General features: G+C 38.5%; 1 protein-coding gene across 3 annotated transcripts; it reads right to left on the bottom strand.

The window, feature by feature from the left end:
• Window positions 1-4,296: 4,296 nt before the first annotated feature.
• Window positions 4,297-17,030, bottom strand: syt5a (synaptotagmin Va). 3 transcript variants are annotated; one of them, XM_008415275.3, is made up of 11 exons: window positions 16,888-17,030; window positions 16,068-16,169; window positions 13,065-13,225; window positions 12,873-12,887; window positions 11,395-11,582; window positions 9,097-9,180; window positions 7,384-7,551; window positions 7,128-7,295; window positions 6,928-7,045; window positions 6,714-6,847; window positions 4,297-6,022 (listed from the first exon to the last, which is right to left on the bottom strand). In XM_008415275.3, exons 3-11 carry the CDS (start codon window positions 13,216-13,218, stop codon window positions 5,813-5,815), a joined length of 1,239 nt encoding a protein of 412 aa, XP_008413497.1. In that variant the 5' UTR covers window positions 13,219-13,225; window positions 16,068-16,169; window positions 16,888-17,030; the 3' UTR covers window positions 4,297-5,812. The 3 variants fall into 3 exon arrangements, with proteins under 3 accessions (XP_008413497.1, XP_008413496.1, XP_008413498.1); XM_008415274.3 differs by lacking the exon at window positions 16,068-16,169; XM_008415276.3 differs by lacking the exons at window positions 12,873-12,887; window positions 16,068-16,169 and having other exon boundaries at window positions 16,888-17,029.
• Between the last annotated feature and the right edge of the window lie 601 nt (window positions 17,031-17,631).

Consider the following 17,631-nt stretch of genomic DNA (forward strand, 5'->3'; position numbering starts at 1 on the left):
GATGTGTGATTTTCTTCTTCAGCGTCTTCAAGGCAAATACAAACATTTGAAAATAAACTCTGAAACAGACAGGCAGCCAGACAACCCAGGAGCAATATGCTCTCTCTCTCATGTCCCTTCATGTTTTGCACCAACTGAGAGTGAGATAATAATAATTAGCTCCGAGGCACAAAGAATTACAGTAATCCAGTAGAAATTGCTTTATGTTTTGAAACCAAGGTTTCTGCATTCTGCCAAAACGGTTTCATAAAGACCGACAAATCAGAACGCTGTTTGTCTGACTGCACTGTGCTAAGTGTAAAGTTTGTTGGAGGGTGGATTATGATGTGGCAGCAGATGATAATAAATTCAGAGCCGTTTGGCAGCTGAAAAAGCCGTCTGTCTTCAAAAGAGCCGAGCTTCTCATCACAATTAAAACAATAAAATACACTGACGCTTGTGGCTTCAGGGTGAAAAAATGTGAAAAAGTACAAGAAGAGTGAAGTTATAACTAAATAGTCTCTTTAGCTTTAAGTTAACAAGCACTCCATAGGGCTGATTTTTTGTTGTTGTTACTGTTGTTGTTTTTTAATGAGTAAATTATTATAAAATAACCCCAACAGCAGGCTGCAGTTCAGCTCTTCAGTCTTCTCTCTCCATATTCTCAGGAGACGGCATGACATAAGTTATTTAAAAATGTTGTGTTCTCCTGTCATGAGGATATATTGCTTTGCCTGTTGTGAAAATAACACTGGACGACTGCTGGGCCTCTGCGGGACAGCAGCAATGAAAACAAACTTCTTGGCAAAAGCAGCCAATATTCAGGATGCAAGTCCTTAACAGGAGCCTGCATCTGTTCATGCTAAGAAGGGCAGCAGCGTCACTTAGGTCGTGTTTTCTAAGCAATTAGGTGTATTTATCGCAGTAGACATGGTTGAAACTTGGAACCATAAGCTGGAGACAAGTGGTGTGGCTGAAGTGCAAACAAGAGAGTAAGAAAAGTTATGAGGTGGAGAAATTGTAGAGAAGCAGAAGCAGTCACTGTGATAAAGACTGACAAGATGATATATGGAACCATTATGAACCTGCTCTTTCCAACACTGCCTTCAGCAAGTCATCACAACACAGCTGCTCTATTAACACTCTAATAATATTTTTACCAGCGTTGCACTGAGAAGTAGCTCGGCTGCCCTGTGAGGTGAAAGCTTGGAATCTCAGAAGCTTGTAAACTGCAGCTCTGATGAGGACCTGTGTCTCAAAGGCGAAGCTAGCTCCACCCAGGATTTTTACATGGATGAACCCGTTGTCATGGGACATAAAAGGATTTCTCAAACATGCATGAAAGAACCAAGGCAACACTCCAGGTATTTTTTTGTTGAGGAAATAACATAGCAACCTGATGTAAAGCTAAGAAAAGTTGATTTTACATAATACTGCTCCTTTAAGTTGTTTTATTGCTGGGAACGATGTCATGGTCGTTCTTCCTCTGAGGTCGTTTACAGCGCAGACGATTCCCGGTAAGCCTCATTGAGCTGACGCATTACACGTCATGACTAAACGTTAGCTGTGACGTATGCTACTGATTGTTAGGTCAAATCAGATCCAACCGTTCAACTTCAATAAAGGAAGCGATCGTTTCTCAACAGCTGAGGACCACGGAGAAGCAGCAAACGGCTATGTTACCTCTGAATGAGCTGGAGTACAATTAGAATTAGTTGTTCCCACCCATCACAGCATTTCCTATGGAGGACAGAGACCTGTCTACCATTCCTCCCTCTCCACAATCTGTCTAGATATCTTGAGACTGATGGTGACAGAAGAAGGCTGAGTTTGTATCTCTGGAACCATTTTGGTCTTGGGTCGTTATCTCAGAGGACCCAGTGATGACAAATTTTCATCAATCAGATTTTTATCTAAAGAGTTCATAATGCCAAGTGCTTTTTGCAAAGTTCCTGCAGCTTTCTGGAAGAGCCTCACAGATCCTCCATAATATTTAACAACAGCCATGATGTTTTTCTACATGTGGAAAAGCATCATGGCTGTTGTTGAATTTTGATTTCTTTTAAAGTCGCAGCAGCAATTGGAAAACAGCATCTATCTGTCATTAAATGGTTGTTATTAAGACGCACCTTCCAGTTCTACTGCACCTTGAAATATGTTTTCTCTTTAAAGAGTGGGCTTCTGAAACATGAAACACTTACAGTATATCATAAGAAAACAGGAAAGCATGATATCATGAAAGGTTTCTAGACAGAACGCCACATGGCTCAGAGGTACGGCAGCCACGCCATGCACACACTCCAATTTAAATGAAAAGGTAGACAAAAACAAATGCTTCTGATTCTGGAGTCATAGATTGGGCTTTTCTAAATAACATTTTTCTAGAGTTGACATAAGCTTTTGCTACTGCAATAAAAAAACAGATTTATCTTAGAGCATTTCACACATCTTCTGCTGGGCAGCCGGTTGTTCTTTAGGATACAGCTACTGTAAATGTTCACCATATTCAGATTTTCAGACATCGCTCTGAAAATCTGAATCACTTAAGTGGAGCTGGAATCAGCTATCAGCGATGTTTACATTGTTCCTGAACGACGACATGTGAATGGCTGAGGCAGACCGTGGACAGCTGCACACAACCACCATTCCATATGTCCGTTTCATGGCGTCTTGATTTTATCAGAGCTGCTATCTGATGTAGTTAATGAGTCCGTTTTCACTCGTGCATTCTGATGGATGAAGAGATAAGGAAAGGAATGCTGAAATACGATGGACGTGGTGAAATTCTCAAGAGTCAAACTAAATTCTTATGTAATAGCGGTGATGCGCATTTAAACCGAAGACAGTATGCAGTAACTGTCTTTGAAAGAAAGTTTTCGGATTCCCCCCAGTAATTTGTTTCAAAGTCATCTTTTCCTTGGCTGGCAATTGAGTCAACATTTGTAGATTGACTTTAAAGCAGAAGGATTAAGTGGTGTAAAGTAAAAAAAAACACACAAAAAAACAACAAAGTCTCATAATTAACAGGAATAACAATAAATAATAAGAAAAAGAGCTGGCAGGATTTGTGTTATTTTACATGTTCATATAACAAAACCAGGCACTAAAAGTGAGTCTTCTCTTCCTCATTTGAGTCACATAAAATGACATAAAATTCTTATATTTAAGAAAAAAAATTAAAAAGGGGGGGAATGCCTCATTGTGAAAGTAAAAAAGTAATTATTTGTTCTTTTAGCTTTTCCGTCTCTCGTCTTACTGTGGACAGGTTTTCTGTCCTCCCCCCAGTTTAATTCCTGCCTCACATGTTTGGCTCTCTGCAGGAGTCAAGGACTAATAAGGACAAACCAATAATCCGCTCTTTCGCTGGTTTACAGTCAGTCGGGGAAAACACAAACAGACCTATAAAAGCAGCAGTGCTGCTGTGGGTCTAGGGTGCTTTTTGGGTTCAAATAAGTTTTATGGCTTTAAACTGTAAAACCTGATTCAAACAAGAACGAAACTGAACTAGTGACACTAATGGCAACATGCTGAGTTCCACTCAGGAAATATTGGGCGAATCTTAAAAAGAGTAGCTAAACCCCAATCAACTTTTTTTTTTGCAGACAACATTTACAAATCGGTCCTTAAGTGTGCTGTGTTTATGTCTCTGTGCAAATTTTAACATATTAGTGTGAACTTGTTTAATTCTGCAACATTTTGCCTTCAACAGTCTTAGTGCTGCCCCCTTTGGGTTGAACGGAGGGTACTGCAGTCAAACTTTCCTGTTGTATAACTTGGTACAGCTTTGTTGATGCCTCTGCCAGGAGGGTCCACTATGACATTATCTCACTGCAAAAAATGCTTCTGTGGTGAGTCGGGATGTTGGAATTGTAAACAGCGATTGTTGCCAGTTATTTCAAAAATTATTTACAAAAACTAAATAAGGGTGACAAAGTTGCTACGTTAGCCGTGTCACTTGGCACATCGCTCTTTGGTGGAAGAGGTGGAGGTTACGCTTTCCAATCAGGTTCAAGAGGAGTGGATTGATATTACGGTATCTTTACATTCAGTATCAAATTTTTTCAGCAACCAGTGGAAATTTCTGAAAGAATCAAACTGCAAGTACATCCTTCTTCTGCCCAAACTTCATTTTATTTATTTTTTGAGAGCTCGTACCTCCCCCCAAGGCCTAGGTAATGCAGCACTGGGCTGAGAGCCATAGTGACTCGATCAAAAACAGCTTGTGTTATGAACGGTTTGTAATAAAGCCCCTTTCACTGTAAACAACTAAATATCTGACTGTGTGCGTGACTTTGTAGCTCGATGCGAATCCATCAGTCCACCAAACCATCTGTCTTTTATTTAATCTGCTTTTTTATTTTACAATCACAATATAAGGGATAGAAAGTGAAGCCATAAGAATTTCTTTCTTTCTTTTGTTTTTAAAGAAACAAATAGCAACACACACATGCATGACACCGTCACTCACAACATGGCTTCTGTTCTGTTCTGAGAACAAATCTGACTACAGCACATCAAACTGGAACAATTAAGCATAGATCTGATACGCTAAAGAGTAAAGAGGAGGAGTTCAGGTAAGCAGAACAGGACACGAACATTTCTGGTCAGCAACAATGTCTTGGTGTCCATTTTCCTTTTAGCAGACTCTAAATTCTAGTGCTATCTTGTAAGTAGATAGAAGCAAATGACTAAGAAATGTAGGTAGGAAACGGTGCACCATTCCTGTTTGAAACATGTAAAGTGTTTCACTCAGCAAATGAGTTCATTAGATCATTTTTATATTCTACCGCTTCATTTGTATATGTATGTTTCACATAGGAAGGTTGTTAATGGTGCAACACTTCCAACCTCCAATTAAAGTGTAAATAATCATCAGTTTCTCCTTAATCAACCAGACAGCACAAAAGCAACAACCATTTAAATGTTAGTAAAATAACTTTAGCATTAACCACCATAATATTTTGAGACTTGAACATTTTTAAGACACAAGAAGTCTTGGCTCCTCTCAGGCTACCCGTTAGCTTAGCAGTTAATGTACTACATGGAAATGCCTAGAGAGCAACAAACACAAATATATTAGCTACTTATGCAGCGATTAAGTACTTCATAAGTATCACTTACATTATTAGCAGAGCCACACTTTAACATTTCTTAATAGACCCTTCAATGCTGGTTTAGAGTAAGAAATGATTCACCACTTTTGAGTTACCTTTGAGACTCAAATTAGCTGATGTAAAAATGAGAGAATTATCAACTAAATAAAACTAAAACAGTTACGTTTTATACATCATGAGCTAACTGGCTAACAGATTAGCTTGAACAAGGTTAGCACAGTTATCTTGTGCTTTTGTTGCTGAACATAGTCGTCTGCGTCCCAGTGCTAACGTCTAAATAAAGATGGAGTCTTTTTTTAAATTTCTATACATAACCCTCCTGTCTTCTATTTCTCATTGAAAGCATAATACAGTATAATACAGTATTTTGAAGCCTGTAGACCACATGACAGCATGGCACAATTTACTCACGTTAGACAGGAAGTTACTCACTGAGTCATTTCAAAGATTATTTTGTCACAATGAGCATCTTGCATATTCCTTCACTAGTGAGCATGCATGTACATGCATCTGTTGATTTGTGAAAATGAAGGTCATGCACACACACACACACACGCACACACACGCACACACGCACACACACACACACACACACACACACACACACACACACACACACACACACACACACAATAACTTAATTTAAAGTAAAATATTACAAATAAGTCAGTAGTTCCTGGAAAGTAACACTGTAAGTAACCCAGGTTTCAGGGGCCACGCTAGCGGATGGGGGCCTTCAGGGCCGCATCCACCTCCTCCTCTGGCAGCAGCGTGTGCCACTGGGCCACGGGTCGCCTGGGATTGGCCAGCATGTCTGACCAGTGGCGCAGCCCGACGCCGGAGGCGCCGTAGCCAATCCAGCACTTCCCGATGGGATCGTTGCTGCCCAGTTTGTCATAGTCGTACACGGTGATCAGCACCTGGATTTTCTGTGTGTGGAGACAGAGGAGGGTCAACGGTAGTTCCTGTAAATGTCTCGCTTGCATGTATGACGCATGTGACATTTAAACTATATCAGTCTAGACTTGATCACTAAAAGCATTGCATTTTCTCCTCAAATTAGACAAAATTAACAACAAATATAATTGCAGTCATACAGTTTTCCTATGGGATTTTATCACAGCTAACCCAGGCTGTCCTCTCAGGACTCTTGATACAACAACTGTTATGCACAGCCTCTCTAGCCACTGTGCAATGATGAGCTCTTGCACATAGAAATCAATATGCATTGGAATTCCAAATGTAGCAGAGCACACATCTCCAAATTGCACCCTAACTCTGCAGTGGCTGGAGAAAAAGAAATGACTTAAACATTATACTGTCAGCAGAGAGTTGCATTAAAATCTGATGTTCCGGGACTTGATGTATGGTCATGTAAACATTCTGATTTAAGCTTCAATAGTCACATTTCCTCACGGTGGACGACAAAAACACTAACAATGACTAAAACAAAAAGCAACTATGTTAAATTGCAAAGCAATCATTCCTACTTATAAGAAATATTTACAGAAAATTGTCTGAAAATGTTTTCTTATTTCAAAAGAAATCATTTTGTGTTGTTCTACGTTCATGCAACAGTCAACAGATCCAAATATCAGTGGAACTACGCAGAGTACAAACCTGAATTTGGGAGAACGGAATCTCAAAGCTGAAGCTCTCATTGAAGTAAGGATTTAAAGTGTTTTGCTTCACAGATGTCTTCTTTTTCTTGAGTCGCTTGCCATTGTGTTGCAGAACCACCTTGACAAACGGATCTGAGAGGGACAAGCATCAGTCAACACAGACCTCCAATACGAGTCGATCTTCAGCCTTTAGGTATGTAAACAACATATACCTGACAGTCCTCCGACGTCCATTTTCTTCAGGTTCTTTGCTTCCATCACGTTGACCGTCAGCTTACCGGCCGTGGGGACATAGCGAAGGGAAATGCAGATATCACCCAGTTTCTCTTGCTGTCAGAAACACAATGCATATGTCAGGTGTTTTGTTAGAGTCTGGAAATGCCAAGTGTTGGAAGAAAAAGAAAACATTTACCTCTTCTTTTTCTCCACCAACTAAATCTTTCCATTCATGTATTGGTTGTCCGAGGTCTATGCTGTTCATTGGGATCTTGATTTCGCCGATGACATCATGTTTTCCAAAACGGTCAAAATCAAAAACTTGCAGCACCAGAGTCTGACCACCCAGCTCACTGTAAGGGATCTGGAGAGGAAGAGCATTAGCATCAAATTTAGCTTTGAATTCTGTTAGAAAATATTATAGTTTTCTAAAACAACATTGCTGTATAGACCTTAAAAGTGAAAGTCTCGTTAAACACAGGGCAGAGGTTCTTGCGTTGAATTTTGGTCTCGAACTTCTTCTTCTTGTCTGGCAGCATGTACACTTTAACGTAAGGGTCAGAGGTTCCACCAATGTCCATCGCTGGGAGGTCCTGAGCCTGAAGGATGCCCACAATCAACTGGAGAAGAATCCAAGAGCAGAAGATTAGTCCAAGTTCCAAACAACAGCTGCATTTCCGTTACAAATGTAAGCAAATCTACATAAAGCCTATTTTCTGCTAATGGTGAAAAAACGCAATTTCGCAATTGCAGTGTTTCCATTAAATGAGAAATTAAATTAAAATCACATGTGAATTATCTTGTTCACATGATAAGTCAGTAAAAATCATGGCAGTGACGGATGTAAACAGTTCTAATGAGATGCTAGCGCTCATCATCATCTGTCAGCCAATCAGAGGAGAGGAGACGTCAGCGTCTCATTCAGGCATTGGGAGCGGCTGCGTATCCAGTGTTTTGGGGAAATTCTAGTCAGTGATTTTACAGACGAGTTATAGATTCAACACGTTGGAATGACACACAACTTTTTATGAACTGTGATGCTGTGGGGGCTCTGGTGGAGCCAGCTGTTTGTTGTCAGAAAAAAAAAAGAAAAACAAACCATCATCCTCCTACCACTTCCTGTCATCTTCTTTGTAGTATCAACCAGTAGTAACATCCGGTTGTTGATCAGGTGACTTGTGCGATGTGAAAGAAGTGTTTGCATTTGTAGTTTTTCGAAACATCTTTTTGGCCGAAAAGCCACTTCATCCTAGCTTTTTTAAAATTGGAGTGTTTCTATTAAATGAATTTATTTCAAACTGCACAATTGCTGGAGGTGTAACAGGTACATTTTTCTTACCATTTTGAACATTTAACCATGTGTCGATGTGTAATTGAAAATAATGAGGTGGTAAAATATTAATGGTCTTTCTTAATGTGTAGCTGAAATGTTGCCATCAATGTTTTCTTTTTTTTTCTTTTAACCAGCAATCCAAAATAAGGCATCGCATTTTGTGTGCCACCTACGCCTGTTTGTGTTCAGACCTTAATAAATTCCCCACCAAAGGAAAGTACAAGCTAAAAGACTCTGAAGTTTTAAAGATTTTCAAGTGTTGACATCTCTTGCTACTGTATTCATGGACTTTCATTTTGACAAGAGCTGTATTGTATTTAGAACGGGAAACAAATAGGAAAAAGCATAATGGGAGATTTCTTAGTTTCTCCTATGCTACTTTGAATTATTTGAAGCTTAGGTCTAGTGTAGCTCTATTTTGAGATGGAGTGCTCCCTTGTATCCTGAGTCAGGAATGTAACCTAAATCATTTTGTTGCTGATTGGTTTTGACGAATCACCAGTCAGTTAGAAACTCAAAAATCTGACCTTTGTCCAGTAGGTGAACCTGTCATACTAAGACAAATGTTCACCAGAGCCGTGCTCTGGGTAAATTTGCACCTTCACCAATTGTATTGGTACCTTTGAAAAAAAAAAAATACAGTCTCATACGACTTACTGTCTAAATATATTTCCAATTGAAATAACTTTAAATTTCAGTTGCTAATCCAGGCATCTACCAAACTTCACCCAACCATGTGAAAGCTTTGAAACATGGAGGCTGTAAAATCTTGTTCTAGTTACAATAACTCTAGAAAAGTCAGTGCGGTGTGTTGTGTGTGAGCATTGTGCACCTGATTATCGGTAAAGTTATAATCCAACGAGTACTCCAGTTTGCCGAAAAACTCCTTTTCCTCTTCCTTCTCTTCCTCTCCATCCTGAAAAAGATGACAGGGTGGCAAATCGTCATGGTGACGTTATCAAACTCACACATGTTGCTTCTGCTCTCCTGAAGCAATAAAAACACAACAGAGCGTGAGCAAAGGAAATATTACTGCCTGTAGGTGGTTGTGGTGCAATAAATTTACTAAAGACGGTCAAAGTAGAGATTAACAGGTGAACCTTTAAATGACTGGAACGAATAAAGAACATTTTCTGTCAGAGTGTCAAAGCTTTTCAGAAATATGTTTTTTTTTACACTAGTGACGGCCATCTTTAGATCTTCAGCACCAGCCTATCGTGTTGTCTTTGCACACTGAAGCTGTTGCCCAGATAGACCACATACTTCAGAATGCATGTCTCAACCTGGACAGAAGCCAAACTTCTGTGAACTGTAAAACTGAGATTATAATCAGGAAGCCAGTAAGCAGCAGCTATCTCTGTCTGTTGAAGGATGAACACAGTAAACAGACTTGGACCACCCAGAAAAAAATAAAAAATTCCAACAACACCTGTATTCGTTCATTGTTCAACATGACATGAGACGACATGACATTATATGTTTACATACCATAATATTATCTCTTTGGCAAGAAACAGAAAGAATCCTATCTATCAGCGCCATCATTTTGTTGTGTTTTAAACAATTACAGTCAAGTCATTATTTCCTGTTTCTATTCCCCTGTTAGCACTAGGCTAAGCTAACTAGCTCCTACACTCTGCTAGAGAGGGAAGAGACATAAATTTATTGTGGTAATTTGAGTTGAATTTCTCTTGCCACTCGATTTGATTACTGCCGCAACTATTCCCAAAGCAGAAAACATCTAAACTGGAGTAAATTCTATAAACAAATGTCAAAATGTACAAAAAAAAAAAAAAAGTCATTGAGATGAATCTTGTAAAGACTGTAGGATTCCAGTGAACAGCAGAGAGAGCTATGATCCACAAATGGAGAAAACATGGAACAGCGGTGAACCTTTCTGGAGTGGCCTGCTGACCAAAATGATCACAACTCATCCAAGAGGTCATAAAAACATCCAGAGAACTCCAGTGCTGGCTTGATTCACTAATGGTAGGTTCTAATGACTTCACCACTGGGACTGGGCAAAAGTAGCAGGGCTGAGCTCCAAGAAAACCAAGGCTGAGTGAAAGGAACATGAAGGCTATTATCAGTTTTGCCAAAAAATTATTTGATTATTCAAACATTTACAGAATTTATTCTGTAAACTGGTGAGACATGTTTTTGGAAGATTATATCTTATCTGGTATAAAAGGAAAATAGCATTTAGAAAAGGAACAACATGCCAAGAGTCAAATGTAGTTTTGGTGTGATAGTAGGGTTATTTTTAGGGCCTTGGGACCCAGAAGGCTTGTCATGGTAAATGAAACCATGAATTCTGTTGCCTGCAAAAACATCCTGAGAGAGAACATCATATCTGTTTATGACCTTAGGTGCTTTGGGGTTCAGCAGGACAATGACCAAAACACACCAGCAGGTCCGTCTTTGAATGGCTTAAGGAAAAACCAAATGAAGGCTTAGGAGTGGCCGAGTAAACGTCCTGATCTGAATCCAACTGAGACGCCGTGGCATGAACATAAAAAGACGTTCCGAGCTTGAAAACCCTCCAAAGTGACAGACTTACTAGGATTCTACAAAAATGAGAGGATCAGAATTGATAAAAACTGGCAAAGAGATCTTGTTTACCAGTTACTGCAAGAGCTTGACTGGAGTTGTTGTTCCTATGGGTGACCCAACTACTTTGGTTTGGGGGCAGTTGCGTTTTCTTACGGCCCCTGGGGAATGAAAACCACTACACAACCGTTTCTTTTTTAAATCAGCAGTTTATCAAAACAGCTGAAGTCGTATACACTGAATTCAGACATTATTTAACAATCGCAAGATGATCAGCTGCAGGATATGTTATTTCAGTTAAATGCTATGTTGCAGACCTTCTGGCCAAGTCTTGGTGATAGATTAACAGGTAGGCCAGAAGGTAAAATTTACGGTCTGTAAAGTCACGAGACAAATGCATTCCACTTGTTTAAAGATTTTAAACTTGAACTGCACATAATTTTTATTTGTGGAGCAATAGAATACTTATTTAAGTGGAATGTGTGCATACATTCATTCATTTTGTCCTTCATTTTTCAGCTCAGTGTTTTTTCTAAATTATTCAGCAACACAAATCCGTAGAAGAATCAATTCTTCTCACCTTTTTCTCGTCTCCTTCTTCTCCCTCGTTATCCTTCTTTCTGCGCCCCCGCCCGCCTCCCCCTTTCCTCTCTCGAGCCTTCTTTTGCTTCTTGCCCTTATTGAAACACTTCTTGTAGATGCAGAATCCAAGGCAGGCGACGAGGGTAAGGACCACAACCACGATGGCCCCCACGGCCCACATGGGCACTGGACAGAGGAGAGAAACGGTCAATAGCAGGATGGACAGCTCTGATTCTACCTGAAGGGGTGATAAACTAAGAGTCACCACTAGTGTAGATATACACTGGTATTTTTTTTTTCATTCATTGGTTCTTGAAATTTTAATTTTCCAAGTTCTTGTGTAGAAATACAACAAGAATATCACAAAGTCAGAATTCCAGCTATGAACCAGGGTTATCATAGTTTTGTTGATTTTTTTTTTTTTACTATAGTTTAGTTTTATTTCGCCCCAGACTAATAAGTATTTTCAGAAACAACATGAAATAAATAATCTCTGAAATACCCAAATCTCATGTCTGATTGAATGTAATCGTTTACAACTTCCAGCAATTTTGTATTTGAATTTTGCCATTTTATTAAAGTAAAGTAAAGTAAATACATTGACATCTATTGTTATTAAACGTTTTGAACGGCCATCATGGTCATGTGACACATTAAATCCATTCTTTCTTCCACCTCAGGTTCTTTCCAGTTCGCATATAAAGCTAAGCGATCAACAGGGAATGCAACTGATTTTGCGCTTCTTCATCTGGATAAAAAAAAAAGAAATTGTTTTGTTGACTTCACTGAAGCATTTAATAGCACAACAATTGAGTTAAAAATGAGATAAGTTGGGGTTCAGTGCATCTCGTTGCAACTGTTTTTTGGATTGTCTCAGCCAGAGGTTGCAGTAGTACGAGTAGGAAACATAAGATCTCCAGCAGGATTCTGTTGAACAGTGGCGTCCTCAGGGCTGAGCACTCAGTCCTCTGCTTTTTACCCTGCTAACACATGACTGTAACACAATTCAGCCTTTCTGTACGCACTACTAGATTATCAAACTGTTTCTTCCATCAGCCAGTAAGGACCCTGAATACTCTCCATCTGAACTGTTAACTATGTAAGAGTTTGTGTTTTTAAAATTGTATATTGTACCTGATTTGTAGGATTTTTTTTCTAATATTATTGCTGTGTTTTCTACGGATTATGGAAAACCACTTTTTATGATTATTTGTTCTTATTTATTGTTATGTGATATTTTTAAGTTATTAGTTTCACTGGCGGAGGGAAAGGAACAAAATTTTGAGTCCTTGTATGTCTAGTACATAGGATGAGTTGACAAAGTGATCAGTCGACTTTGACTCTGACTACTACAAAACTCCCTATGAGAAGAATGAAGACAACGACTCGTCAGAACTATCCTTTTCCTGCTAGTTGGGTCTTTATTCAACCTGACGTAGGACACATGTGATGGCATGAGACACAAGACGGACTTACTCTTGAGTTTATGATCTTGAAGAGCGGGACACATTGTTCACACCAGGAGAAAATGAGGAAAGACAGAATGACAAAATAACACATGAAATGGCAAAAAGGAAAGATAATGATAAAGGAAAACAGAACGATTTTATGATCTTATAATGTGTTTTTCCTAAATACTCTACGTAGAGAGCATTGTGTTGTGCTCACTTGGCAGGTGTGTGAGCTCGTTGAAGAACTTGTTCTTCATGCTGGCGAACTGGTGGTTGGAGTGGTGAGACGGGGGCGGAGGCGGCCGCGGCTCCCTCTCCTCTTCCCCCGCCGCCCTCCGGAGCCGCACTGCAGCCATGTTGACCAACGGCATCACTGCTCTGAAAGGACAACGGATGGATATTTGTTTAATAAATGAATTGCTAGAATGTTAATATGTCCTGTTTCTTTAACCTGCAATGATCTGGTTCAATAAAAGACACCAAACAAGAGTCAGTAGCAGAACAGACTGTTTGTCATTGGCAGAGAGGATCTAATGAGTTTTATATGTGAAATAAAACTTTTTTCAAACATATACTCGTACAATTTGATGCTAAGGAAGAAAAATAAACAGTATAAATAACCTAGTTTTCATGCCAAGTTTCACACTTTGTTGTGTTTGGGTAAGCTTGTTTATGAGTTGTTTATACTTTTGAATAAACTTTATTATTCAATCTAACAATTTGTTCTTTGTTCCTACTATAATAGGAAATATGCCGTATTTCAAAAGATAAAACTAGTGTATCAATTTTGAAAAATATAATCTGTTTTTATCCACAATAAATATCAACAAATATCAGTGAGTAAAGTTGCAAATTCCAGCTTTGTATTCAATATCCAGGCTCGTTTACTTCAAAGTGATTGTAAATGTACTTCAATTTTGTGTAGTAGTTTAAAATTATGTAAAACTGATATTTACTTTTGTGAGTCTGTGAAGAAAAGTCATAGAAAACAAAATAAAATCTGCCAGTTTTTGGTAGTCGTGCCTGCAAGGAGTTCCAGCTGTCAGTCCTTATCCTCGTATATAAAAAGGGAGATTTAAACACACACACACACACGCACACACACACACACACACAGAGGCCGCGCCCACAGCTGACATCCCTCTGTTGCTGCACTGCTGTGTAACAAGATTAATTGTCAGAGGTAATCCAAAAATCCTCGGATTAAACAAATTAAGGACAGTTTGCTGCTCCTCCTCTCTACCCGCCCATCCCGTCACCATTTTCTTCACTCTTTGCTCCCTTGCTTGGGACCCATCAGGCCTCATACCTCCCATGTTCTGCTCACACACACACGCACACGCACACACACACACACACACACACAGAATGACCAAACTCCCAGAATCAGACCTGATTTAGGTAGCAAGCTCAGTAACGTGGCCCAGATGGGATCTGCAGAGGATTACAGAGGGCAATCTCAGTGTGGTGAATAACTGCTGTACATAAGGTGTTTATCTTTAAGTGAATTTATCCAAATCTTCCATTGATATGGTTTTATTTTATCATCCTTTATTCTGTTACATGGATCCTCTGTTGTTTCTGAGAGGAGCATTCCAGGACCGAAAGGCTCCAAAAAGAACAGGATTAGCTTATGTTTTAATATGATCTTAGGTTAAATTCCATCCATCCGTCCGTCCACATTGATTTGTTCTAACATCATAATGCAGAGCTGTGCATCATCTGCGTAGTTATGTTAACTAGCAGGAAAATATAGATATTAAATAGGAAGGGTCCAAGGATAGAACCTTGGGGTACCCAACATGTGATTTTCAATGTTACTGAAGAATATGTATCAAACACACAAAGGTGCCTTCTATCTATCCGTGGTAGATGAAAATTTCCCATCAAGTATCACATTTCACTTATAATTTTTATAGTTGACTATACCGTTTGCCATCTCGGATCAGTTCTCTCTCTACCACATCTGACCGTCACACTTTCTGCACCAGCAAATCCATATCAGTGGTTTCTATCAACTTTCAGGACAGATGTTAGCCACAGGTGATCTATTTCCCTAAAGAGAGTTTCAGCAACAAGGGATTGATGTGTCCCTCTCATCTGGACAGACCAGAACTTACAACACAGTAGTCATGCAATATGTGTTAGAAGTTTAAATGAGCAGTCAGTTTACCACACAACAATACAGATATGTTAATACAATAATAAAAAAAATGTGTTTCATGTTAGGTTTTGGCATTCATTTCAAAAGTATAAAGCCTGAAATCCATCATCTGAAATACAGTGCTTTCAAAAGATTTATGACAAATTTATATTTTATCACGTTACACTGCATATTATTTGTATTGTATGGGACAGATCAATGCACAGTAGTGCATGATATTGAAAAGATTTCATGGTTTTTGTTAATAAAAAAAAAAGAAAAAATATGTTAGAAGAAAATTAGAGAAAGTCATGTTTAAACTTAGCCAGAAACTACATGGTCTCAAAACAACAATACTATCAATTATCGCAATCATTTCTGGGTCAATTGAACATCCAGCAAAATTTGCTATTGTGACAAACTCTAAGATCAGTTGTGATCAATAATATTGATTGGTTACAGACATGAATCCAATTAGTCTCTTGTAAGAATTGGAAACTGATGTTCAGAAATGCTGTTCAACCAATCTAATGGAGTTTGAGATACTTTGTAAAGAATGAGCAGAAATTTCCATCTTTAGATGTCCAAAGAAACAAAGGCATGAAGCTTTGACTAAAAAGAAAAGGGGTTTTATTACTGACAGAGGAAATGAACTTAATTTTTCACATTTTCAGGGTTTTATTTGTAGAAACATTTGAAAATCCTAGAACTTTTCTTATAAATTTCACAGATTGTTACAATATGTCAGTCTGTGACAGAAACTCAAAATAAAAAAATCATATGTGAATAAACTTGGCAGTGACTTATGTAACAGCTACATATAATATATTCATAATTCATCCAAATTAATCAAGGTGTGAAAATTTAACACATAAGCAACACAGCGCGCAGACGTGTTGTCTGCATGCTAAAAGTCACATATATGTGAGCTGGATGGCTTTCCATAACTTTACAGAAGAGATATGGATTCAACACGTTCATGACATGCAACTTTTTTTTACAAACTGTGTGAGGTTTTCGGGGTTCTGGTGGAGCCAGCTGCCCCCCCAAAAAAGAAGAAAAAAAACGTCCCCTTACTATTTCCTGTTGTCTTCTTTGTCATTTCCATCAGTACTAACATCCGGCTGTTGACCGTGTGATGTGAAGGAAGTGTCTCCATTCCAGTTTTCCAAAATACTTCTATTTTGATACAGCCGAAAAACCACCTCAGCCAAAAGCAAAAAAAAAATTTTTATCAAAAAAAGTTTTGAAACAATAAGCAAATTTATTTTTGTAATTTCAAATTGCGCAATTTTATGGTTAATGGAAACCCAGGCACTGACAAAATGTAAAGTTCAAACGGGCGTCAAGAATCATATAAGGCCAGCTTTTATTGTATCTTAAGAGTAATGTAAGAAAGAAGGTTAACAATACAACCACATCAGAAGAAATCTGAGCAGCAGACAGTCATATAAACCTCTGTCCGTACCAATCTGTGTCCAGCCTGCTGCAGGTGACTTCATGTGAACAGACACCAACCAATCCAGCTTTAGCCTTCAATAAGCCACTTAAACTAATCTCCTTAGAACACTGTCCATCATGTCAAATCAAATGTTACAATCATCCATAAACTTTCTTGGTGAACTATTCAAAGAATTAAATATGAACGCGAAACACTAGTACTGAAAGATCAAATTTAATTAACCCTGATGTCATTCACTTCTCACTCCATTTTAGCGGATTTAATAAAAATCAAGGAAATTTTATAGACTAGCAAGAAGAAAAAATGACAAGGAATACATTCCACCTAAAATGTTAATTTGAAAATCATCAATTGTAAATCAAAAGGTGCAAAATGCTTTTATTAAGTGATAGTTGGCCATAACGGAAATGTAACACAGAAAACATCTCAACTCACCCAATGTGTCCTCAGTCCTTGTATCCTTTTTATCTTTTCTTCTGTCATGCAAACGTCATTCCACACAGATCCACCAACACTGACTGATTGGAAGTGGTTGTGTCCAAGTCCAGCTCCCTCTCTCTCCTCCTCTCCACCTCCTGTGTTAATCCTCACTATATCCCTCAACACTACTTAGTTACTGCCCACTTCCAGAAATCATTGTGATTTCAGCAAAAACTGTTTCAGCTATATATATAGTCCTATGTTAAGTATTTGCAGATTTTGTCTGTTTTTGCTTTTCTGGGATACTTGCATACATCATTGGGGGAAACCCCCCCGAATATAATTGGCAGAAACAAAACGCAGTTTTCAAATTAAATGAATTTGAGAGGGAAAATATTTTTCAAACCAACCTGACCTCTAGTGAAAATGGATTTTAAAGTTGAATTTCACTATTCACTCAGACCTGATAACTACCTCATCTATGGAATTCTTTTAACAGAAAATGTCTGAAAGTATTAAGAAAATGTGTAATGTTCTGCAATATTGCATCCTTGGTTTTGTCTTCAAATTGCCCCTTAGGATAAGTTTACTTGGAAAAAGCCTTGTACCTCCAAATTAAAAACTTTTCAGATAGAAAGAAAAGCAAAGCCAAGCATTCAAGTTTCTTCTCAATAACTAGGGGTTTTGCTTTAACGTCTAGTAATTTGGGTCAAGTTTCTGTATTAATCTCATGATTCTCTAGATTTACCAAGCAAATCT

Source organism: Poecilia reticulata, chromosome 8, assembly GCF_904066995.2.
Source record: "Poecilia reticulata chromosome 8, P_reticulata-male-v2, whole genome shotgun sequence".
In the NCBI taxonomy this organism is placed as follows: domain Eukaryota; kingdom Metazoa; phylum Chordata; class Actinopteri; order Cyprinodontiformes; family Poeciliidae; genus Poecilia; species Poecilia reticulata.

Coding starts and splice junctions, on each gene's coding strand:
- syt5a (XM_008415274.3), bottom strand. CDS start 13,218: ATGCCGTTGGTCAACATGGCTGCAGTGCGGCTCCGGAGGGCGGCGGGG. Junction 7,552..9,096: donor ATAACTTTACCGATAATCAG/GTGCACAATGCT, acceptor ATTCTTCTCCAG/TTGATTGTGGGCATCCTTCA. Junction 6,848..6,927: donor GGACGTCGGAGGACTGTCAG/GTATATGTTGTT, acceptor TGTCCCTCTCAG/ATCCGTTTGTCAAGGTGGTT.